This window comes from Terrapene carolina, unplaced genomic scaffold (assembly GCF_002925995.2).
Source record: "Terrapene carolina triunguis isolate 2854851 unplaced genomic scaffold, T_m_triunguis-2.0 Scaffold42, whole genome shotgun sequence".
NCBI classification, from domain to species: Eukaryota; Metazoa; Chordata; order Testudines; family Emydidae; genus Terrapene; species Terrapene triunguis.
The window spans coordinates 14,650,574-14,676,370 of record NW_020664393.1 but is presented as its reverse complement, the minus strand read 5'-3'; the positions used below and the strand labels follow the sequence as shown (position 1 = coordinate 14,676,370).

Genomic DNA, 25,797 nt, shown 5'->3' with positions numbered 1-25,797 from the left:
CAAGGTAGCAAGAAGAAGTGCTGCTACTTTGCATATCCCAAGCTTTCACATAGGTGCCCTTTAATGTGGAGACTGTTAGACTGAACTCTAAAGAAATTTTACCATATTTTTAATATTTTTCTTAAGATATGAGGGAACAAAGGACTCAGCATGGTTTGTCCAAATTTTTACTGTTTGGGGTTAAAAAATACGGTATACTCTTCACCCTCCATTTACGACCAGTTCTACACATAATAGTTAACTTCCATAAACACTAATTTCCTCCTATCCTTTCACCTGGAAAAATAGTTAGAAATGGTGTTGAGGTTTTAAAATCTAGCCAAAAATTATAGCAAATCCCATTAATGTTGTTTAGTAGTAAATTACTACTGACAGGCATTTATGTTTTTCCATGCACCAATTAATGCTTGGTTAGCTGCTGAAAACAGAGTTCATCCCAAAATCATAGCTGTAGGCTGTTAAAATTTTGTTACTTGTATAATTGACTTATTCAAGGTAGAAATGATGAATGCTGGTTGAGCAGACTTGCACATGATATTGATTATCTATTATTATTCCCCCTCTTAAATTAAGGAATTAAAAAGCAAGTTAAAATAAGAGAAATATTAAGTATAGTTTCTTTTCAATAAAGCAAACTGGTTAATTAAAATTGCTAAATAAAACAAGACACTGATTCAGCAAACTTGGTCGTGGGAGCATTTTTTAAAACCCCTAAACTTTTTTGAATATAACAAGAGAAACACAGAAATGTGATATGTATAACTTTTACCTTGTTTATCACAACACACTTTCCTTTCTGGTAATAAATGTATTGTATTCCAATAAAATCTTAATTAAGATATTGCAAAAACACCCAAAACTTAATCTAATAGTTTGCTACATCCAATAACAATACTAATCAATTTATTTGTGGTCTGAAGTGAAAATCTACTTGTTTACAGGTTAAACCATTGTAAATGCAAGTCATTTGAAAAGTTATAGCACATTCACTGATCAGCAGAAGCAGAAGTTGTTATTCTTCTTAAAATACAAGATTGCAAGTTCATCACACATGTATATTAAATTAGAAAAACTAATGTTTCAGTTAACTATTTTTCATATGTCTTTGTACACAGCCTAATTATTCCTTTATGGTTATTGCCATATTTCAAAACTCACGAAGTAACAAAACTAAAACCTCACAAAAAAGGAAAAACTTAAAAAGTGGAAAAGTTGAAATGGCTATGAAAAGAAAGAAAGAAAGAAAGAAAAGGATATTATTGGAACTACTGGTATATGGCACCTGCCAAGTTAAAAGATTACCATACCTTCCTTTAATTTGTTTCCAAGGATGGGTTACATTGCTCTCCATTGCTTCTTTCATCATTTGTGCCAAAATACAGAGAAAAATTAGGTAACTGTTGCTGGACTTATACAGGTCAGGGCTCTGCTGGTCAGAACAGCAGTTTTTCACCAATTCAAGCATAGACAAAGGAGTTTTACTAACACTTGCTAGACCCTTCAGACCAAGCCACGGAATGGTGAAGGAACTATTCTGGAAGACAAATAAAGTAAAAGCAGGAAAGAACGTTAAGTGCTAAATAACTATGTAAATTCCTTCATACAAACAACAAAAGGTCATCTTCATATCACTACTGCCACCCAGAACAAAATGAACAAAATGCACTGTCACTGTATACAGAACTTCTTTAGGAAATCTCACTTTTCTCAGCCCTGAGCACAAATGATAATGGAGGTTAACACATCCCCAAACTTCCCCCATGACATGTGCAATATCTAGAAATTGAGATGTTCAAGAATATTTTTTTGTTACATGGTAGCAATTTATGGGACATTTCAACCCATGTTGAGCTAAAACGGATTAGAACTTTTTCACAAATGTGACTGCTATTTCAAGTGGTTCAGAGCATAAAGTAATTTCTCAGATAGAGGGGGGCACACTTGTAACTCTCGTTTTTCACATATGCATTTACTAACCAGATTCTTGCTGTAATACTCCCAGAGTATGGTGACAGTAGGTAGATTCAAGTCCCAGAAGCTACACAGAGTCAAACAGCACTGAAGATGCATTCGTATCTGTTCCTCTAATACAGCAGCCTTGTAAAAAAAAAAAATTTTGTTAATAAAAAAAACCCCATGTAGATTACAAATAACTTCAAGACTTCCAGACTGCTGACAACCTTCTTGTATAAATATTATTTCTAGTTATATACTTTTGAGTAAAAGTATCCACTATTATGAGCAGTGAGCTAGAAAATAATATCTGACAAATACAGGCATTGGCAGAGAGACAAGGCGAGTGAGGTAATATCCTTTATTAGACTAGCTTCTGTTGGTGAAAGAGACGTTTTTGAGCTTACACAGAGCTCGTCTTCAGGTCTGGGAATGTACTCAGAGTATTACACTAAAAACAAGGTGGAACAGATTGTTTAGCATAAGTAGTTAACACATATTTCAAGGGGCCATTCAAGGTGAAATGGCCCATTAACACCCCTCCAGTCACAAAGAGGAAAGGAAGGGAGAGAGAAAAAAGGGAGCCAGATGGGGGGAGGGGGAGGGGGCCAGAATGATGTTAGTGGGTTACAGATTGTTGTAATAAGCCATAAATCCAGCATCTCTATTCAGTCCAAGATTTTTAGTGTCTAGTAAAGTTATGAATTTAAGCTCCCAGGCTTCTCTTTTGAAGGTGTTGAGCAGATTTCCTTTGAGAATGAGAACTGAGGTCAGATGTAGAATTGTTGTTTTGTGAAAAAAAGTGTTCACCCACAGGTGATATGATATTTTTGTCTTTTCTCGTTTTTCTATGAGAGTTCATTCAAGATAATAGTGATTGTGTCTGTCTTCACCCACATAGTTGTTAACGGGGCATTCAGTGCACTGGATGAGGTGCACACAACATTTTGTGATAGGCATGTATAGGATCCATGGATCTTGAAAGGTGTGCTGTGGAGGGTGTTGATCACTGTAGCACTGCAGATATGTCTGCAGTTTTTGCATCTGTTGCTCTGGCAGGGTCTGGTGTCACATTGACTAGTGTGTCAGTCTGTGGGGAGCTTGCTTCTGATGATGAGTTTGGAGAGGCTGGGGTGGTTCTTTGAAGGCCAGAAGAGGGGCTTCAGGAAAGATTTCTTTCAGGGTGGGGTTCCCATCGAGTATGGGTTGTAGTTGTTTGAGAATATTCCCATATGAGTTCCAGTGGGGGGGGGTGGGAGGTAACCGCTAAGGATGTGCGGTCGAAGGGGATTTTATTTCTGTAATGAAGCAGGTTCTCTCAGGGTATTTGGGTAGCCCACTCCATGACACAATCCACTTTTCTGGTGGAGTGTCCTTGTTTGAAGAAGGCGGTTTTAAGTGTGTTAAGGTGTATATCCCAAACTTTCTCCTCAGAGCATATTCTGTGGTAGTTAAGGCCTGCTCTACACTAGAAAATTAGGTCAGTTTAACTAAGTGGGTCAGGGGTGTGAAAAATCCACACCCCTGAGCAGTGTAGTTAAACCAACCTAAGCCCCTGTGTAGACAGTGCTAGGTCGACGGAAAAATTTTTCTGTTGACTTAGCAACCCCCTCTCAGGGAGGTGGATTCCCTATGCCGACAGGAGAATACCTCCCATTGGCGTCGGTAGTGCCTACACCAAAGCCCTACGGTAGTGCAGCTGTGCTGCTGAAGCATTTTAAGTTTAGGCAAGCTCTCCATGCCTAGGTGTAGCTAACAGATTTCTTGGTGATTACTGGATCTATGAAGGTAGATGTAGTGATCCGTGGCTTCTTGTATATAGTTGTCTGTAGTGTTTCACTGTTTAAGCTGACCGCAATGTCGAGGAAGGTGATGCAATACTGGCATTGTCACCCAGTAATACTCTACAAGTAAGCAGTTAGCTGTTAAACTACAATCGTAGGTTATGGTGCACATTCTTAGTTGTATTTAGATACAGTAAACTCACATATAGCGAAACCAGGTTTATAGGGCCATACGCTTAGCGTGATGCAGAAATCTCAAAAGATGGTACATGGGGCAGGGACTACAAGGAATGTGAGAGGCACAGTAGCATCTTCCAATAGCACATGCCCAAGTTATGCATAGCTTACTGTGGCGAGGCACCTCCTTCGTCTCGCCAGACTTAGCACTTCCCCCTCTGGTGGTGGCAGGCCTGGGGTAAATCAGCCCCACTCTGAGCAGTGTTTGCCTTCCTCCTTCTGTGTTTCTTTGGCCGTATTTTCAGGGTAGGCCTCGGGTTCGGCCTAAGGGGTGATCCTCCACCAAACAAAAAGTAAACAGTCTCTCAAACTCAAAACCAAAGGTGGGTATCTTTCCCTGCCTCCTCACTGGGGCAGGGTGTTGTCCTGTTGTTTTCCCCAGAGTGTCAGTCCTTCCCCTAGCATGCAATCAGATTTGGATGTTTCCCTTATGGGAAGAAGCTCAACTCTCATCTTGGAGAAGCTTATTTCCCTGCTGCCACTAGCCTGGCAGCAGCTTGGCTTGTCTCTCTCTCTCCTTTTCTCTCTCCAGAGGAAAGGTTTTTAAAGGCCTCAGGCAGCCCTTAATTGGATTCAGGGGTCCCTAATTGACCTGAGGTAACCCCTTCTCAGCTTGTAGAAAAAGAGCCTTTAACATTCTAGGACTAACATATTGGCCTTCCTGGACCCTCTTACAGCCATCAGGCCTGACCTTGCCCCATTGAGTAATGTGACAAAGTGATGGGTGGCCTAGCTACTGCTGATGAGAAGCAGCCAGGGAACAGCTAATCTAAAAGTAATGTTCCTCTCGCCATTGCCAATAACTTAATATGACATTTTGCAGCATATGTTACTGCTGCTCCAAACAGGAGGCACTTCCCTCTCTGTAGCATGTTCGCAGAAGAACCATGTGCATGAGAAGATTAGGGGCTTGCCACTGCCACTATGGCACCTGTGAGGTTTCAATATCCCTACTAGCTCTGTTGCAAAGAAGGGAGCATTCTGTTCATTTACCACTCCCAAGATTCCACCCAGATTTGGGCCATAGTAAAGACAGAGAAAAATCCAAAATTGTTTTTAACACATTGGCAAGTCCAGCCTGAAATTCTGGTCATTGTGAGATTACAGTGAAATTGTTCTGTACATGTAGGGATGTCACTACACGAGGATTCCACTGCATATTTCTAAGTGACCAAACTCATGCAATATTAAGAATAATTAAAGGAGTTATGGGGGGGGGGGAGAGAAAGGAGCAATAAAAGAGTACCTCCCTGAAGGGGGGGTTCCAAAAGAGGATGGAGCTCAGCTGATCTCAGTGTAGGCAGATGACAGAACAAGAAGCAATGGTCTCAAGTTGCAGTGGGAGAGGTCTAGGTTGGATACTAGGAAAAACTATTTCACCAGGAGGGTGGTGAAGCACTGGAAGGGTTACCTAGGGAGGTGGTGGAATCTCCATCCTTACAGATTTTTAAGGCCCAGCTTGACATAGCCCTGGCTGGGATGATTTAGTTGGGATTGGTCCTACTTTGAGCAGGGGACTGGACTAGATGATCTCCTGAGGTCCCTTCCAACCCTAATCTTCTATGATTCTATGAATCCAGGACTCGCCTTACTATCTGAAGCTTTGAAATATCTTGCTGGGGAAGAAGAGAAATGCCTGCCCATCCCACAGATAAAGGTCATGGAGTTATTTCCTCCAATTCCAGCCCCACTGCCAGTCCTCGCATTGCATAGAATGCGTAGCTCAAGTAGCTAGTTGTTTTTCTTGGGCTTTAGACCAGCCCCATTTCAACCTGTGATGCTAAAGTAGCTATGCAGATTAAAACTCATTAAGTCATACTTGACTGCCTGAATCAATACATCCCCGGGGGAAAATATTATTTGCCACATTTTATCAGAACAGTGTGAGCAATCAAAGAAATCATTTGCAATAGACTCAAATTCTTTCTGCCTTCTCTTCCTATGTGCAATGAATATAGCGTGCATGGTCACCTGGCAGACTCTCAAACTTTACAAAATAGCATATTTCTAAAATAAATTAAAGGGTGATGCAGGATTTTCATTTGTAAATCTGGAAAAAGGATATTCTCTACAATTTATATATGAAAGCATGTGAAAACCCCCACAAATGTTTGCATTCTATTTCAATGAGCCCAACATAAAAAATTTTGGAGAAAATACTTTGTGAATTTATTAAGTATAAGAATGTACTACAGCTGAGGACTTCCCAATTTTTGTTTTTACATTTAATATAATTTTACACATTAATCAATAATCTCCATAAAAGAAGACCCTGAGAATAAATCTAATCTGAAAACTAAGATTCTTCAACCATAACAGTTTCCAATGCCTCCTCTGTCTAAAGGAGAGTGAAAGTGGGTATCTTGCAAATAAGAATTACAACAGGCCAAGGTATTAGTTTCTCTAGACACCAACCAAGTTGCAAGACTTGTTATACCAAGGACTATAAGAAGAAAATTAATAGTGTCCATTCTTAGAGCCATATTTTTGCCCACAGGATAATATCTGGGACCTAGCTTAAAAATTCAACAAAAAACAACATTGTGCTCTTCTTTGATTTCAGACCTTCATTATCCCAGTGTCCAATATTACATTAGAGCAGACTTCTACTACAAGATATACATTGTAGATTTTATCTCAAATGTAACATGAAACAGTCCTCCAGACTTTATATATTACTGGGTATCATGCACTCTCCATTTAGGATTACTTTTTTTTGTTTAATATGAACTCCTGTGCTGCTGGATATAATCAGAACTTATGAGGGGTTCAACACCAGATATAATCAAAATGATAGTACTACCTAAACATCTCCCCCCATCTTTCATATGTCACTAGTCTCCTTAGATTATAAACTCTTGATAGTAGGGAGCATGTCTTCTTTGGCATTAATACAGCACTAACTACCTGGGGACCACCATGCTGATATGAGCCCTGCAGGAATATAAATATTAAATAATAATAATGCCCAACCTCCCAGATATATGTACTACATGAATAGGATCTCATCACTGCTTATCTCTGTACTGCCAACAGATGATTGGTTCAACTCTATCGAGTTCTTAAAGATTTTTTTTTGCAGCTGCTATTGTAGTTCTCAGAAGGATGGGTATGTCTTTTCCTTTGTCCAGCAGGAGTTACCAACTGTGACCCAGAGACCACTTGGTGCAAACTTGCACAGGGGTCACAGGGATTTATAGGGATCTCCGGGGTCAGCTATATGCACAATAGCTCACCAAAGTGTGGCGTGTAAAAGCCAGTAGCCCACAGGTCATAATAATCATTGTGAAATATATGTATGGATAAAAATGTAAGAAGTTATGTATCTATACTGAAAATTACATTCTTAAAGCCTTGGAGCTAAGGCAGGTTACCCAAAGGTGACATGCCTTGGACATGGTCCTTTCAGGCAGGGGGTAACAGATGGTCTATTCGTTTATTGGTTGTCTGCTTCACAATACAGGCCTATTTGCATACTGAGCCAGGCGCCAGTCAAAAGGTTGTCTAAGCTACAAGAGAGAAAATTTACAGGAACAAAACAAAACAGCAAGGAGGTGTCTTGTTTATGAATGAAGACAAGTAAAGACTTGTATATCTTGGGGGGCAAAGGAACACACTGGGTCCTTTGCCTAGGAGGCAAGCTAACCGTTTGCCTGTCTCATTAAAGGAGGATCATAGCCGGCTTGGTTATAAAGTGCAAGGACTTCTGGTGATCACTCGACAAGACATGAGAATGCCTAGTTAATTAAGTCCAGGCTCTAGAATGCATGCTATGATTTTACTTCATATATAACCATTTGTTCCAATACATCTACCTGCTATTACTTGAATCTCTATGCTGTGTTAAATATAACTTATGTTTATAGGGAAACCAAGTACATCTAAGTGCTGTGTGTTAAGTGGAGAGGCAATCTGAGGCAGAACTGGTGAACTGTTTCTTTGGAAGCAGCAAATCTGTGAATAGTGCAAGCATCCAGTAGACCAGGGGCTGGACACAGAGACATGCAGAAGGCTCGAGGGTTGTGGTGTGCCAAGCACTAACCTGCAGGGGCTCATGGAGCCTAGAGTGGAGTGGAGCCTTGTGTTGCCAGCGGCCAGTAGAGTTAGGAAGCTGACCCACGTCAGGCACAGACAGGCTTCCTCATGCTAAGGGTGAGGTGCCTCACAACCCTTGGTACCCCCAGGCAGTGTTACACCAACGAAGTGGAGTAATTTGAGGCCAGGCCTGAGCAGTTAATTCCAATAGCATTATCCTACCATTTTCACAAAGAACACTATCCACCCTTCAGTCATGTATTGGCTTTTACTACTACACAGCCTGTTCCTCCATTTGATTCTGCTCCCTTGATCTGCCATCCTGCTGCACTTCTCTCCTTCCCACGCCTACATTATCTAGTCCTTGTGACAGTTATTTTAAATATACCAGAGGATAAACCTCCTTCATAGGTATTATTTTTATTGTTTTTTTTTTTGTTTTTTTACTGATTCCACACACACAACATTGAGCAATCCCGTAGCAATATTTTCTACTCAAAGTTAGCAGCCATTTAATATTAAGTAATGAACCACTTAAATAGAACATAATCCAGCTGTCGTCTTAGACCATTGCCCATGACCTGAACTTATCCCTATACCATTTTGCAGCTTGGAAGATGGGGTTTTCTTTCTGATGGAAGAATCAGGATTTAGTGTTTTAGAACAATGACCCCCAAAGAGCCTCTTACGGTGTCATTATTAACCTTGTTTAAAAAAACAAAACAAAACAAAAAAACATGACTTATATCTGATGGTGGAACCTAAGCTAATTGGAATTCTAAACTGTCTTTCATTCAAAATTTGTTTAACGAGCACATAAAAAATTTCTTCTACTTAACCTGCATTTTTCTTTAAAAATAAAATCCTACAAAACATTAAGCATTCACAACAGAATAAGAACATTTTGCACAAGATGTTAATAAAACTAGCATTGTCTTCTTTGCCTTCAAAAATGCTAGTATAAAAAGACAGAGCATAGGAAAATGGTTAATAAGGTAATACCAAATGTTAAGCATCTAATTCCCATCACAAATTTCTCTAGTTTCTCTCACAGTCTTCTAAAATCCTTGATACATCTATAATGTACATATTGTACTACACCCTTGATATGGATGCAGTTACGCACACTTTGAAATGTTCAATAAACCATGAAAATAAGAGATAGTTAGTCTAGTATTCTGCCAAATGACTTCTCTAAACAAAAACAGGTACATGAACATAACTTTCTCATAGCTAGCAGGATTACAGATTAAAACTGCAGATACTAACATGAATTGAAATACAGTTTGCAATTTAAATTAAGGTTTGAAGATAAATTTCCTTTGTCAATGTGAAAGTCAATTTTTACAACATATGACCCATTTTTATATTGGCTACATTTACATATTCAAGTGTTTAAACAAAATCTAGACCATACATTCGAACCCTGCACACATGCCTCGGACAGATGTTAAAACAAAGGTACAGCTCTAATAGATTTTCACAGTAGGACACAATTAACAAAAAAAATAGAGTCCTCTTAGATGAGATTGGTCTTCATTCAGCAGCCATGTTATCATAATCTAGGACCTCCCTCCAACATTGTTTAAACTGTGCTAATAGTAACTGTTTTTAAATACAAACGTGGTTGTTGATACCCTGCCTTCTCTAAGCAATGTAGTCCATTGTTTTTTTCCCCTCCCTCTGAGAGTTGTTCAAGCAAAACCTTGCAGCACTGCCTGATTATAGTCTACAGCATAATTTCTAGCGCCATTAAAATATATTTCTCTTTCTTTTCAATGGTCAGGAGAACTACGTTAGAGCTGTGCTAGCAACAACTGTATTTGTGAGAAACACTGCGCCCCTTATTATGGCTTTCAACCATAGTGTAGAGAAGGCCCAAATGAAAAACCATCTTCCTCTTTCAACCGTAACATATTTCAACATGTTTTTCTCTCAACTGCGATCAAAAGGGAAATAATCAGCAGGTTTAGTCTTATTGCTTAGTATGTAGGTAGTCTTACGCGCACACAATTATTTTTGTAGCTGTTGTCGTTACAGAAATTACGGTTTGTACCACACAACTTAAGAAGACATATACAGAGCTGCAATGTAACATGTTTAAAAATGTGAAGAACAGCATATTTAAAAGCTCTTTAAAAGGAGGTCAATTCTGACCTCTGGGCCATGAAGCAATGCATTAACAGCTCTGCAGAAAGAAAAATGATAAGGTATGAAATGAGTGCTCAGAAACTAGAACCTTATCAGGAAGAGTTTGATTCAAGCCTGTAAGACAAATTGCTCAGCAAGGCAAGTCACCTTCCTGCTGTGATGAGGATATAGCTGAATTTTCAATGCAATGACTATCTCTCCCATCATGTCTCCTCAACTTGATAGCCTTACATTCAGTGTACGGTTTACATTTTCTAAGCATCCAGCTCTTATTCTGAATACATCTTGTCAAAGTAGCCACATGCACTTCCAGGATAATTATCTTTTCCCTTTATCTGACAATTTAACATCAAGCACAACCACTTTAAAGTAAGTGTAGTCGCTAACAAGAAGCCAACTGTACACTGTCTTAGTTCAGCTACAGCAAAGATGTTCAATACAATCAAAATAAAGAAACTAAATTCCAAAGACAAACTTGTTGGTTGGATACTTTGCTTCATGTGCTGCATGCTTCTCAAAAATCACCTCAACCACTATTCTTTATTCCTCCCCGTACTTACTTGAGCATCAGTGGACCTTTTCAGCAGTTCTTCCACAAAATTCCAATTGGATTCTACTTGTTTCTGGAAAGGAATGGTTGTCAACGTTAAATATCCGTTTTTCATAGTAGACATTATGTAATATTGTAAAACATGAAAACAAGAGTACAAGCGATTTCCTGAAATTTTCCACTTCCTGAAAGCATTTTGCAATAGTTGTTTAAAAGAGTCCCTTTGCATTTATATATGCAATTGATATTTCCCCCAACTTTAGACTATTTGCACTCTCAAAAATAAAATTTAAAAAATATGTGTCTCTATTTCTGTCTTTATAGCATAAGTGTTACTCTAACCTTGTCAGGAGATTGTATTTTATTCCTATGCATAGCTCTCAGTCAGTCACCAAAAATTAGTAAAGAAACAAAACGTTTATGCCATTTGTACATCAATCCCTCTAGTGACAGCTTCCACATGTAATAAATCTGTATTACAGTTTCTCAAAAGTAACAAAAAGATCAGCAGCCCTCTAAAATGGAAAGGAGGGAAGCAAAGTACAGACTCCTTCTTCTCTTTCTTTGCAAATCTTTCACTAACTCATTTTACCTAGGTCAAACAGCTGTTTAATGCTAATAAATGTCAGACAGTACCAACTTGGTCCAGAGTATTATCTGTTGCCTAGACAAAGTCCAGCTCAAAAGATTGTAGGGCAAATCAAACAAGGATCATAATTCATCACCTTCATGTCTGACAAGATTGATGGATGTTTCAAATGGGCATTCAGATCACTTCTACAAAGCAGAAGTATGAATGGAAAAAAAAGTTCAGACTAAAGACAGTAAAGCTGTTTAAACATCTGGTTATGTAAGGTGTGGAAGAAAAGGGAGACATGTTTTTATAACCAAGAACATCTGCCAATAAAAATGTACATATAGATTTCTACCACAAACTTGATTACTTAAAGCCCTGATAATCTCTTACTTCCTTTATCTGTGCTACAATATCCACATAGAGGATCTCTGTAACCTTATTTTCCCATTACTTTTCTCCTCTTCACTTCTCTGTTGAATCCTGTCTTTATCTAAATTATAAACTCTTTGGAGCAGACGTCCTTTATAAATTTGCACAGAGTCCGGCATAATGGGCCTATGATTGGGATTTCCAAATGTAATAAAAAAAATAACTATCCTCTCCTGCTTCACATGACTATGGTTCAGTTCAGTGCCTATCCCAGCTAAGAGAGAATTTTAAATACTAACTAATGTAAAAAGATATACTGCCGTCTACTTTTCAACACTAGTATCATTTGAGAGTTTAGCAGATATCACACTTTTGCATGACAAAAAAAAATATTCAAAGGAATATGATGGAGGTGGTGGTGCTGGTTCTTCACAAATTAATACAAGAGATCAGAGGTGAACAAAGGATGGGCCTGCAGGAGAGGAGGACAAGGACAAATGAACACAGAACAGAAAGGAACAGCAAAGGGGAAACATACTCCCATTTTGAAAGGTAAAAGGAGATGTCATTCTGTTAGGAAGAAGAGTAGGTAAAATGGGCATATATTAAGGCAGGTGACCTGCTTAGGAATGAGGACAGTAAATTTGGTGCCTGAAGTAGGAGAGAAGCAATAGACCTATTAGGATATATCTACACTGGAACAAAGATAAGTTTAATTTTAAAGGCTTTTTATATTATATTAAATATAAATATTAATAAAATTTTCCACTTCATATTTGGCTCTTATATTTTAGACTTTGGTGTTATTTTGAACACCAAACAGAGAAAATTGGAAAGTAACATTTTGGTTTTATGAGCCTCGGAGTGCAAGCTAGTTGAGAATTTTCCTACAAAACAGATTTTCACCAGAAGATGCTTACTTGTCAACACTGAAATGTTTCACAGAAACAGTTTCAATGAACTTCCAATAAAACACAGGCAGGGGTCCATTGCAAACCTGCCTGGTTTCCTGCCAGTTCACCTGCGGGTTGTTGCGAGGCGCAGGCTTCCAAGGTCCATGGCTCCAGGGCAGCGCTGCCTCAGAATCAGGGACCCCAGGACTTCCAGGGTCCACAGCTCTTGGACACTCTACCATGCAAACTGCCCCAGGGCAGGAGATCTCCGTGCTTAAAGGCTCCCTGCTGCACAGCCAGAGAGACTGGCAGCCCTGAGTATTCCAGTTCAAGCTGGGCTTGGCTCCTGACTCCTCAGCAGGGAACCCGGAAGCCCTGATAACTCCCAGCTTACGCCGGAGCTCTCGGGGGTCCTACTCTGGAACCTGGGAGCCCTGGCTCCCAACTGGGTGGATTGAATTAAATCACCCATTTTAATCACGATTTCAATCAGCAAGCAGAAAAACTTGATTTAAACCATCAATTTTAGCCATGGTTTGCATTTCTATTTTATAGTTATTTTCCTATAGAAAAGTTGATTCTCATTGGCTTGTACTTGTTAAAACATGTTGATCTGCAATTAAATATTAGCCTATAGAATAAATTTGGTCCTTCTTTTTGCTTACCAGAAAGATACAGTGTAGTGTATCTATACATATTTATTTAAGCAAGTATATAGCTTAATTTACACATATTCAGTTTCTTAATTTTTCATCATGTTAGAAAATGGTCAATGATCCATTTCTTATTTATTATACTATTAATTTTGGATGGAAATTCAAAGTTAAACAAACAGCATTTTTATTATTAAATAGAACTACCTTAAATGTGATGGATACACATGAAAAAAAGTTTAAATATAAAACATGTTTTGATAAAACTAACATTTATTAAACAAAGTAAGTATTGTCCGTAATTAGTGAATTAAACTGATTGTTCCTGGTCATCAAGTCGATCAAGATTTTAGAACTAGTAGATCTCATTCTTTCACACTTAGTTTTTATTCATAAACTGGTACAGGAAAACAAGCTCTCTTACTTTTTCTACTCCCAACAGGTTTCTTAACTTTGAATGAACAAGTCATTGAATTGAACTAACTGAATAAACAGAAATGAAGAAAATATTCCCTCGGCACTTGCAGCAGAGGCTACTGCTGTCAAAAGCTGGTTTAGCACTTTAACGCCTGGTTGCAGAGGCTTAGCAAGTAACTTCCACCATTCAGTGGTTTGACTTTCTTTAAAATTTAGCAGCAAATATGTACTGCTTAATATTATTTATATAATTTAAATTACTTTAATAGATTACAATATAACATAGCTTGCCAATTTATTTTAAATAAGTTTAAAAATATTTTAAATCAATTTTTTTATTATTGATTTTTATCTACCCTACCTACCAAGCTCCAAGGTTTCTGGCTCAATTTTCAGTACCATACATTCTGATGATTGCTATGCAAAAAAACTGTTGTTCCAAAACAGAATTTTATTTTTTTTTCAGAATTTCCCCCAAAATGGAAATTCCAGCTTTCAACCAGCTCTAGTAAACACATCAAGATATCTGTCCAGCCCAAATTCACGGACAGTATATCAGAAGCAGCACACCTAGTGTCCCATAGCCAAAGTTCACAACATAAATATATAAGGCTTCTTAAAACCAGTGTCCAAATAACAGTTGGGCGGGGGTATAGGGGCAGGGGAGATTGGAAGACTTCTTACAGCCAAAATCAAAAACAGGAAAATCACCAGGTCTCCTTTCCACTACTTCCAGGAGAAATCTAGGGTGAAATCCAGGGCCTCCGTAAAAACTGATGCTAAAATTCCCACTGAATTCAATGTCCAAGTTTTCGCCCTTAGTCTCTAAGTCAGTCCAAACTCAGAGGGAGAATGACATCCAAAAACCCAATACATTCCCTCTTATGGTCTCAATTTTCTCTGCTCATTAAGAGAACTCATCTCATCTGAATCCAGCTAAATTCCCCCCATAATTGCATTCCTCTGTTATCTTGGCAGTGAGGGGAGACAACTGTTTAAAACCTATCCCTGCCAGCCAATATGTAGTTTCAACACACCTCATTCCAAACCCAGTGGCTCCCAAGCCAAAAAGATTAGTCCTCAGGCTGGCAGAGTCCAGTAACCATCAACCATACCCATCGTGTAAGCATTCATCATGCAGTTAAGCCAAAACTTCAGCTGCAACCTTTGGCGTCCATCGGCAGCAGCTTTTCCAGGTGTCGACAAAGGCACTCTCCTCTCCTAGATCACCTGGCAGAGCTGTGCTAAGCTTCTCTGCTGGAAGTTGCTCTTTTCATATCTTATACAACAGTCACTTCAGACAATTCAAAGGCAAAAATCTCCAGCCCCAAGTAATTCTGACTATATTTCCCTACCCCACAGCAGTGTTAAAATTGACCCCTGCAATGTTCAAAAGTGGCGATTTTTCTCTCCAAGCCCTGTTTGGTTTTTAAATGTATGAAAAGTACTTTTCAGAATAATGTGGCGTGGTCTGTGTTTCGGTTAGAGAAAATAGAAAAATAGGCGGACTGTGCACCCCTCTTCACTCTGAGAAATGAAGACTGGATAGTTCCCTATATGGGCAACAGAGGAACTGGACACAATTTTCCTGTTTAAATCTACATGTATGAAATGACTATGTTATACGAACTAAAGAAAAAAAGAACTACGTCTGAACCCTATTTAGAATTTTAAAAGCTTTCATATTAACCTCAAGGCCAAAGCAGTCCACATTAGAAAACTGAAACTCTTCCACAGATGACACAGGACTAGAGGCAATTTCCGCTAAGGACCATATGAATAACCATCATTATTATACATCACCCTCCCACCTTTGATCACAGTTTAATAAGAGAAAGAACACGTATAATAGAGTCCTCTATCACAGCTAACTGTTAACCAACAAAAGTAAGCTGAATTCATTCCTGGTATAACTCCCCTGACTTCAAAAAGCTTACATCAGCTATTACTTTAGCCCCTTATTTTCAAGGAAGATTCCAGGCTGTAATTCAAAAAAAAATAGAAAATTAGCACTCACAGCTACCACTCTGAAACTGATCTCCTGTGGTTTGTGACAAAATGTTATAATTACTTACAGAACTTTGTAAGCATACACAGAACTCTGTAAGGTAACTAAAAGGCAAGATCTGTGGAGAAGATTACAGCCAAACTCAGAAAAATATGATGCACAAGACAATAGTTCCAACACACAGAAGCTTGCAAACACCAAGATGAAAGTATGTAGGACAGTCTTATGATTAGGGTATTGGACAGGACTTAGGAAAGATGGTGTAATAATGTGGCTCTGCCACAGACTTCCTATTTGACCTTTCCTCTCTCTGCCTCAGTTCCCTAGCTATAAAATAAAGATAATAATACTTCCTTTCTCCTATCTTTTGTCTTGTCTATTTAGATTGTAATTTGTTTGGGGCATCGACTGTCTCTTATTACTTCTATGTATGGTGCCAAGCCCAATAAGAAGGACGGATAGTCCAGCACTTAGCACTAACATGGGATACAGGAGACCAGGGTTCAATTCTCTGCTCCACCAATGTCGGTGTGCCTCAGCTCCCCATCAGTTCAATGGGAACAATTGCACTTCCCTACCTTATAGTGGGCCATTGTGAGGATGAACATATTAAAGACTGTGAGGGCTGAAACACTAAAGTAATGAGGGCCATATAAATACCTAGACAGATAGAACGGGGCATCAGTCTTCAATGAGGCCTCAGCATTAAAGCTGGAGAGACATTTTTGACCAAAAAAAAATTTTTGTTGGAAAAACCAATTCACCTAAACCAAAATCATTTGCAGAAAAGAGGCAGTTTTGACAAACTTCCCATTTTGAAACCTTTTTTAAAAACGTTTCAGATTGTCAAAACAGGATGTTTTGACATTTTCAAAATGAAAAAGTTCTCGTTTTCAATTCCAAATGACTTTGGTTTGAAATTTAATTGATAGTAAAAAAAAAAAAAAAAAAAATTAAAAAGACAAATTATAAACAACATTTTTACAAATTATTGAAATGAAAAGTTTCAATTGACCTGATCCAAATTATTTTTCCGATTTGCAAAAATTTGAGATTTTGAATTTTTGTCCCAATTTGGGGTAGGACATTTTTTGGAAATCTCAAAAAAAAACTTTTGGGACAAGAACAATGTTTCCTGGCCAGCTCTACTGAACACTACCAAAATACAAAAAATAAAAAATAACAAAGGAAGGCTCCACAGGAGAAGTAGGATTTAAGGACAATTTTGAAGGAGGCAAAGGGTATGGGTGCTTGGGAAAGTGGAGGTTGTCCAAAGTGTAGGATCAGTCAACGGGTGCAGTTAGGATAAAGGAGAGATGGGAAGGGTGATACGACCAGCGTATCCTCATGTGGAAGACATTTTGGCAGAGAAGGAAATTTAGGTATATTTTCTTGGGCTTCTTCCAGCCTTGTCATTAACAAGTGTCACAGTCAAAGTGAGGCAGTGAGATGAACTAAGATCTTCTTTCTCTCTAAATATCTTTCCCAGTTTGCAAACCCAAAGCATGTATTCCTCCCCTTTGGCCAAAGATTAGACACAGATCCCTTTAGGGTCTGGAAACAATCATCATTATTTCAGGAGCTGGTCTGTGGGAGAGAGCACAGGGGTTATTCAACAGTAAATCAAGACAATTCAACTCATGAGGCAAAGGTTTGAGCACTTGATTTTTGCATAGTGGTTTAGGAAGACCTCAATGCATCTGTCCTCGAGAGCAGACTGAATATTTTAGAATCTTCTAGGAGTATTATAATTTTGTCTGAACCTTTCATTACTTTAATGATGATTTAATAAGTAAGTAAGATTTATATTCATCTCAGGCATTACACGTAAGACACAGGCACACAGAATATGCTACACCTACAAAAACTACTATAAAAGAATATTAAGGTTACAAAGTCAAGCACTCAAAAGTTAGGAAGTCTGAGAATTAAGGTTGCTTGTGGAAGCTTAACTTGCCTCCCTTTTGCATCTGCATCATGATACTCTTTAATTAGATTAATTACATGATCAATGTGAAGAATGTGGGAGATGCCATCTTAAAAAAAAACAAACAAACAAACATTGTGAGTAGCTCTATTTGGATACTATCAGTTGTCTGCTACACAGGTACAAAGCATTAATTCAGTCCTGAGGAGTTACTCCTCTGCAGGAAGGCAGAGAATTGCTAATGATTAGTGGACAGTAAGTGAATCCACTGCCGGAAGTCCACCTTTGACTTTTTGACCTTAAAAATTCTTCCATCGACCTAGCACTGTCTGCATGGGGACTTAGGCTGGCTTAACACCACCACTCAGGAATGTGGGTGCTTCACACAGCTGACTAATGGAGTTAAACCAACATAATTTTTTTAGTGTAGACCAGGCCTATAAGCTGGTCTATATTGGGAACTTACATCACCATAGCTACATCACTGAGGGGTGTGAAAAATCCACATCCCTGAGTGGCATTGTAAAGCCAACCTCAGTCACAGTGTAGACCATGCTAGGTCAATGGAAGAATTCATCCGTCAACCTAGCTACTGCCTCTTGGCAAGGTGGATTACCTATGTCAACAGGAGAACCCCTCCCATTGGTGTAGACAGTGTCTATATCAAAGTGCCAGGGATCCCCCCCTGCACGCTGAACTCTGGGGTACATGTGGTGACCCGCATGAAAGACCCCCTAATCTTATATTCTACCAGATTAAGTTAAAACTTCCCCCTAGGCACAAATTCCTTTCCTTGTCCTTGGATGGTATTGCTGCCACCACCAAGTGATTTACACAAAAATTCAGGGAAGAGTCACTTGGAATCCCTATCCCCCCCAAATATCCCCCCAAGCCCCTTCATCCCCTTTCCTGGGGAGGCTTGAGAATAATACACCAACCAATTGCCTTAGCAACGTGAGCACAGACCAGACCCTTTGTCTTCAGGACACTGAAAATCAAATCAGGTTCTTAAAAGAAAAACTTTATTATAAAGAAAAAAGTAAAAGAATCACACCAGCAAAATCAGGATGGAAGGTAACTTTACAGGGTAACAAAAAGATTTAAAACACAGAGGATCCCCCTCTAGGCTCAGCTTCACAGTTACAAAAAACAGGAATAAAACTACCTCTGTAGCATAGGAAAAATTCACAAGCCAAAACAAAAGATAATTGGTCCTGCTTTGAGCAGGGGGTTGGACTAGATGACCTCCTGAGGTCCCTTCCAACCCTGATATTCTATGATTCTAATGCATTTCCTTCCCCTACTTACAATTTCTGTGATTTTAGATGGATTATTCCAGGTATATTTTCAGGAGATGTTGTACCTGTTTGGCTTGTCTCTCTGTTCGGAGAGGGAACAAACAAAGAGAGCAACAACCAAATCCTTCCCCCCAGATTTGAAAGTATCTTCTTTTCTCATTGGTCCTTCTAGTCAGGTGCCAACTAGGTTATTTGAACTGTTTAATCCCTTACAGGTAAGGCAATTCAGTACAGCTGCCAAGGAGGGATTTTATGCTACTCTTTCCTCTATATTTATGACAGTGCTACAGTGGCACAGCTGTGCCGCTATAGTGTTTTTAAGTGTAGACAAGCCCTTAGCATGAGGTGAATTGATTCCACCCTGAGCGGTAAAGGCATGAGTCTGTCATTTAAAAGGTGTGCACAAGGAAAGACTGAGTAACAAGTCAAAGCTACAGTTCACCTTGGAACCATAACAATTGCATACTGTAGAACCTCAGAGTTACAGAAACCTCAGGAATGGAGGTTGTCCGTAACTCTGAAATGTTTGTAACACTGAAGAAAGCACATTTCAGGCTCCAGATCCAGCCATCAGCTGACACTCCAGGCCAGGCTTCAGCTGCAGTTGAACTGCCTAGTGAGCCCTGGCATGATTTTGCAAACTTGTCCCCCTCCCGGCAAGGGTGTGTGTGTGTGTGTGTGTGTGTGTGTGTGTGTGTGTGTGTGTGTGTGTGTGTGTGTGTGTGTGTGTGTGTGTGTGTGTGTGTGTGTGTGTGTGTGTGTGTGAGAAAACAGTGTGTCCCCCTTCCGGTGATGGAGTGGGTGGGGGGAAAATCAGTGCATCCCCCTCCCGGCGGGGAATGGTGGTGAAAGCGCTGCTCCTGCTCTGCTGGCTGGCTCTGGCTGCCTTGGGCTGGTAATCCCAGAGTCTTGCTGTAAGTGGCTGCCCCGCGCATGGGGTGGGGAGGTGGAGACAGGCAGCCCGCCCAGATGTGCCTACTTTTAAGATGCAATACAGGCACAGTACAATATTTGCTTCTTTTTTCCCCCCTCTGGTCTCTGCTGCTATATGACTGGTTGCTTCTGGTCTCACTTGGTGTCCGGTTGAGCGGTCAGTCTGTAACTCTGGTGTTCATATCTTTGAAGTTCTACCGTACTATATTTTCCACAGGAATTCAGTGTACAGAATGGATGGTGCTTTCTTAATGAGCAGCTATTCATTATTTAGTTATCTCCTCACTGTTCCACATGTGGTCCCATGCCTTATTTACTGCACTATTCAAACCCAGTTCTGAAGACAGAATTATTAATTATCTCATGGGCTTTTCTGTGCCACTTATCACTATGCCATCTGAGTGCTTCACAAACAAATTCAATTATTTTCACAAGACCTCAGTGAGATTTGGGGAAGGAAGATATCCCCATTTTACAGATGGCACAGTGAGATTAAGGTCCAAAGGTCAAAAGTATCCAATTTGAGACACCCCGGACCTGATTTTTCAGAGTACTTAACATTATATACTACTCAATATGGTCAAAGCACAGCTCCCATTGACTTCAGCTGCGAATGATGAGCACTTTTCTGTAAATCAGACCCCTTGGTCTCAATTGGGCACTCAGAAAGTAAGGAGTACACAATTAGCAGCCACTTGTGAAAAGTTTAAATGACTTGCTTAACATCACACAGGAACTCTGTGGGAGAGACATAGATAGCATCCAATTCTCTAGGGCAGCATTCCACTGCCCTAACCAGGAGAACATTCTTGCTCTTCATGAAATACACTGCCTCATTCACTGCACACCTTCCGACTTTTACAACAAATGAAGCTGGGATTCTAAAGACAACCACCTCTTTTGTTTGCTTGGTTTTGCAACTTCAATGTTCCTTTAACATAATTTGTGTTTATGTAATTTCCTAGCTTTAAAAAAACAATCTGAAAAAAATAGAAATTCCATCATGTGGCATCATATTGACACCCATATGGTTCACCAGCAGGGTTGGAACATTTAGAACCACTGAACAGACCTCTGCCATTTGAGGTAACTGATAGCAGTAGTAGGTTTTTATCTTCTATGTGGACCAACATTAGACAGGCCTCTTTGTCCCAGTCTCCTTGCCCAGCCAATCCCAGTCTTCCACTGGCTCCTTGTCGCAGTCTCCCCCCAATTACCAGTCCTAATTTCCCTCTCCTCCCCACCCCCTGCCTGCCAGCTTCCACTTCCAATCTCACCCTCCAAATTCCTTATCCCAATCCATTCAACCCCATCCCCCCAATCCCTTTGCATTGGAGTCAGACTGCTTCCTCCCCCATGCTGTCTGGATTTCAGCAGAGGGGTCACTGAGAGCAGAGGAATGAAAGGCTCCCTGCTTTCAGTTCCACTCCTGCCCAAGGCAGCTGGGAGCAACCATTACAGGGAAAGTCCAATGCCACCTTTATAGCCCTGGGCTGGAGGGAGCATGCTCAGTTGCTCTGTGGGCATGCACAGTCTGATCAGCACTAGGAACATAACCAGTGGGCACAGATTCTTCAGAGATTTTAGCTGCTATAGTCTTAAAAGACTCCACTGAGCATATGCTGGCCAAATGCAGGTGGATTTTTACAGGGACAACAAAAGGCATTCTCCTAATACAAACTGCCAAATTTCAAGCCCCTGCTCCAAAGCACCAGGGCACTAGAGTTCTCCAAAGAAAAGGCTGCCAATTGTTTTTTATTATTGCAAAACAACATATTTTTTCCTAGCCTCATGCTCAGAAACAGCTTAATTGTTTTAGTGAAATTTTTCAAAAAAACAAAAACAAAAAACTCATCCTGCGGCAGACATCTGGCACGGGAAATTTCAGCCCAAATGGGTAAAGTTTGGTAAAAAGTCATACATAATTGAAAACAGGATCTTCTAATGGGAAGTGTCAAGCAATCGTAATAATATGCAGTTTATTTAATAGTACAAAGCAACACTACATAACAGTTTAGAACAGGAAATTAAGAAAAATATTAATGCAATTTAAACTGCAAGGGAAATTACATAGGCAGAATGTAATTAGCCAGACTGGAATTCAGTGAGAGCACCAACATTAACACCCTTAACTCTTATGACAAGTGGCATTAACGACTGAGTGCAGTCAATGCTTCAGCTTTACACCTCATTTAAAGAATAGAAAACCTACATGACGCTAGCATCCAATGCAGATAATCATTCTAATATGTTCGGTTATTGAAGCAGTGAACTCAATGAAGCAGTTATGCTGAAGGCAGACAGTCTTAAAACATATGCTACAGCAATAAGTACATGAACTGCTAACTAGCAGGACTTTCTAGTCCCCTTACTTGGTTTACTGACTGAATCTATGTTTTTTAGATTCATATGCTCAGGGCTCATGGAATAGATTGTAAACAGTACACCTTAAAATCATGAACCTTTAAAAGGAACTTTGTAATGTAGACATCAAAAATTACTGTAACGTTACTACCCCACCACCAAATACCTGTATGAGATTACAGATCTAAATAAAATGTTAAAATATTAGAAAATACAAACCTACCTTTTCCTCTACATTTCCGTTACGGTCAAACTGGTAAAGTGATGCCAGATGAGTAATAATCCACCAGCTAAAACTTAATGGATCTTTGCACTGCACTGGCTCAGAAACAGACATCCCTTCTGCAATACTGGGTCTTTCAAAGACCTTCTTTAGTAGTTTATTCACCCAGCTCCAAAAAGACTGCAGAGAACAGAGAAAGCCAACCAGGGCTGTGTTAAATGACTTTGTAGAGTAGATTAAATAATAACCTAAGTCTATGTTAAAGGGATTCCTCTCAATACTATCCTGTTTACTTATTAAGATTGTGCTTTTGGTATTAAAGGAAAAAACAAGCTGATAGTCATTAAAAAATACTGAATAACAAAGTTTAGTGGCACCAGGGAAAACCTAGAGCCATTTTAGGATTTTATTCTTCAGAAGGCAAATGGAAAACAAGGGCAGTAAAAGGATGTCCATTGGTCATCCTGGGAGAACATGCCCCTAGAATTTTTACAGGCTAGCTCAAAAGCACATAGAGCAGGGGTCTAGAAGAGGGTGTATTCTACCATCCTCAAAAGAATGAAGAAAACAGAATCATCTTGCACTGGTGTGGACTGTGGTTGACCTGTCTAACAAAAGAAAAACTGAACTAATTAACCCTCATAGTGAAAAACAGTTTATGAAAATATTCTTTAAAAAAAAAAAAGTCTCAGAATATACAAAATATATCAAATGGAACAGGAACTTTAGACACAACCTAGTTCTCAAAATGGGTAACAGTTTACCTGCACCTCATATAGCAGATAAATAATTATATGAAATATTAGCTAGGGAGAGATCCAGTAAGAGAGAACAAGGCCTACACATTTATTTATTTTAATGAAAGGAGCTAGCCTGACATTTTTATATTTATTATGATCTTGTGTTAAAGGCACTGGATGGGGACTCAGGAGATCTTTTTACAGTCTCCAGCTCTGCCACACCCCAGCACAATGGGAACGAAGGATTGTCCAGTGGTTAGCACATTAGCCTGAGAAGTGGAAATCTCACATTCAATTTCTTGTTCCATCACAGACTTCCTTTGTGACCTTGGGCAAGACACTTAATCATAGAATCGTAGAACTATAGGGCTGGCAGGGACCTCAAGAAGTCATCAAGACCAGCCCACTGAGCTGAGGCCATAGCAAGTAAGCTTAGACCATCCCTGACAGGTGTTTGTCTAACCCATTCTTAAAACCTCCAGTGATGGAGATTCAACAACTTTCCTTGGAAGCCTATTCAGAGCTTTACTACCCTTATAGTTAGAAACTTTTCCTAATATCTGACCTAAATCTCCCTTGCTGCAGATTAAGCCCATTACTTCTTGTCCTACCTTTAGTGGACATGGAGAATAATTGATCATTGCCCTCTTTATTATTTGAAGATTTATCAGGTCCCCCCATCTTCTTTTCTCAAAACTAAACGTGCCCAGGTTTTTTTTTTTACCTTTCCTTTACAGGGTAGGTCAGGTTTTCTAAACCTTTTATCATTTTCGTTGCTCTCCTCTGGACACTCTCCAATTTGCACACATCTTTTCTAAAGTGGGGCACTCACAACTGGGCACAGTACTCAGGCTGAGGCCTCACCAGTGTTGAGTAAAGTGGGACTTGTCTTAAATACAACACTCCTTTTAATATACCCCAGAATGATATTAGCCTTTTTCGTAACTGCAACACATTGACGACTCATACTCAATTTGTGATCCACTATAACCCCCAGCTGGCCAGTAATTCTCCATTTTGTAGTTGTGCATTTGATTTTTCCTTTCTAAGTGAAGTACTTTTTACTTGTCTTTACTGAATTACAGTTTGCTGAATCCATACCTATTTGTCAAGGTCATTTTGAATTCTAATTCTGTACTCTAAAGTGCTTGCAAACCCTGCCAGCTTGGTGTCATCCTCAAATGTTAAGAATACTCTCCATTCCTTTACCCAAATCATGCACATGTACCATTTCTAAAAATGTGAACAACACTCCTCTGTTCAACCACCTTTTGTCTGTCTTGTCTAATTAGATTATAAGATCTTCAGGGCATAGACTTTGTTATGCTCAGCATTTGTACAGCACCTAGCACAATGGCACTCTGATCCTGACTGACTTGTAGATTCTACTGTAGCACAAATAATTAACAACAAAATTTTCACCAGAGACTTTTTTATATCTGCTCACATTAAAAAGTCTGAATACTCTACCATGAAGCTGTTTGATGATATACAGACTAAATACGCATTACTGCAGTGCACAAACCCATTTGAAAGAAGAACAGCGCTTTGGATTTTATGAAGATTGGCAGCTTTCAAAAGAGTTTTTCTAGTGTCTTTTAATAAATATTCAAGGAAAGATTGTAGCTGGGCCTTGCCATGCAAACCTGCCTAATGGTGGGTGAGTGGTGTGTGTGTGTGGGTGTGGGTGTGTGTGGGCGTGTGTGTACGCGCGCCACTTATGCAAGGACTACTTCCCTTCTCTTGTGGTTCCCCTCCCACCTCAATACAGAGTAACAGCCTCTATTGCCTTGCTTTTCTGAAAACAGGGACTGCTCCCTATCAGTGCCCTGGGCCACAAGAAAGCTACCAGTGACAAAGCTCGAACCAGGACACAATGAACTCTCAAGCGTGGGGGCTAAGTTGGCATAGCTGGCACATTTGTCTCTTGTATGTCAGGGAGCATAATTTCTCCTAAAGCTCCTGATGGGGCAGTGCAACTCTGCATCATGCTGGATGTGAACTAGTGCATTCATGGCACAATCTGGTGCTTAATTTGCTAACTGACCAATCACTATTTGAATGTTTTGGATATAAACACTTTCCTATATTTTCTTCATGCTGTGCATGCAGCAATGTTCCCACTTACCTCTGTATGAGACCCTTTATTTCTGTGGTCCAACAGATGAATAAGCAGAACCCATAATTCCTTAATGCAGCTACAGGGGTAGTGGTGACTAGTTAGAGCCTCCGATGGTCTAACCTGGTGAAGAAAATATGAAGTCCATTCACTCACAGAGTAGCAGGGTATTTGAAGTTGCATTTTACATACTAATATTTCCATTCTTTGTTGCAACAATTTAGAATTTATACACAATTACAGAGGATTCTTGTGAAGCACAATGCACTATTCCATTAACATCTAAAATAAATCATGCACACAGCAAAGGAACCATTATCTACCAATGTACAGTAGAAGTAACATTACTTTTAAGCTTTTACTGAACCAGTTTCAAATGATTTTTCAAAAAATATTTAATAAGTGAAAGGGATGTTCTAAGTACTAATGAAAAGAAACAGCACTAAATACCAATTCATTGTCTACTAGTGAAAGAGAGAGAAAATGATTGATTAGATTCACTTGATGTTCCTGGGAAGAGAAGAAAAAGCTTCCCAATGATTTAATATTTATTATTTTTAACATGC

General features: G+C 39.4%; 1 protein-coding gene across 1 annotated transcript in view; it reads right to left on the bottom strand.

Annotated features, from left to right (window-relative positions):
* MMS22L (MMS22 like, DNA repair protein) overlaps nt 1–25,797 on the bottom strand; it is a 133,753-nt gene that overhangs the window by 82,845 nt on the left and 25,111 nt on the right. The window contains exons 9-13 of the mRNA XM_024192653.2: nt 25,241–25,354; nt 22,373–22,552; nt 10,721–10,783; nt 1,978–2,097; nt 1,308–1,534 (exon numbers count right to left, since the gene is read on the bottom strand). Coding sequence (XP_024048421.1) covers nt 1,308–1,534; nt 1,978–2,097; nt 10,721–10,783; nt 22,373–22,552; nt 25,241–25,354 — 704 coding nt within the window. The remainder of the gene's footprint in view (nt 1–1,307; nt 1,535–1,977; nt 2,098–10,720; nt 10,784–22,372; nt 22,553–25,240; nt 25,355–25,797) is intronic.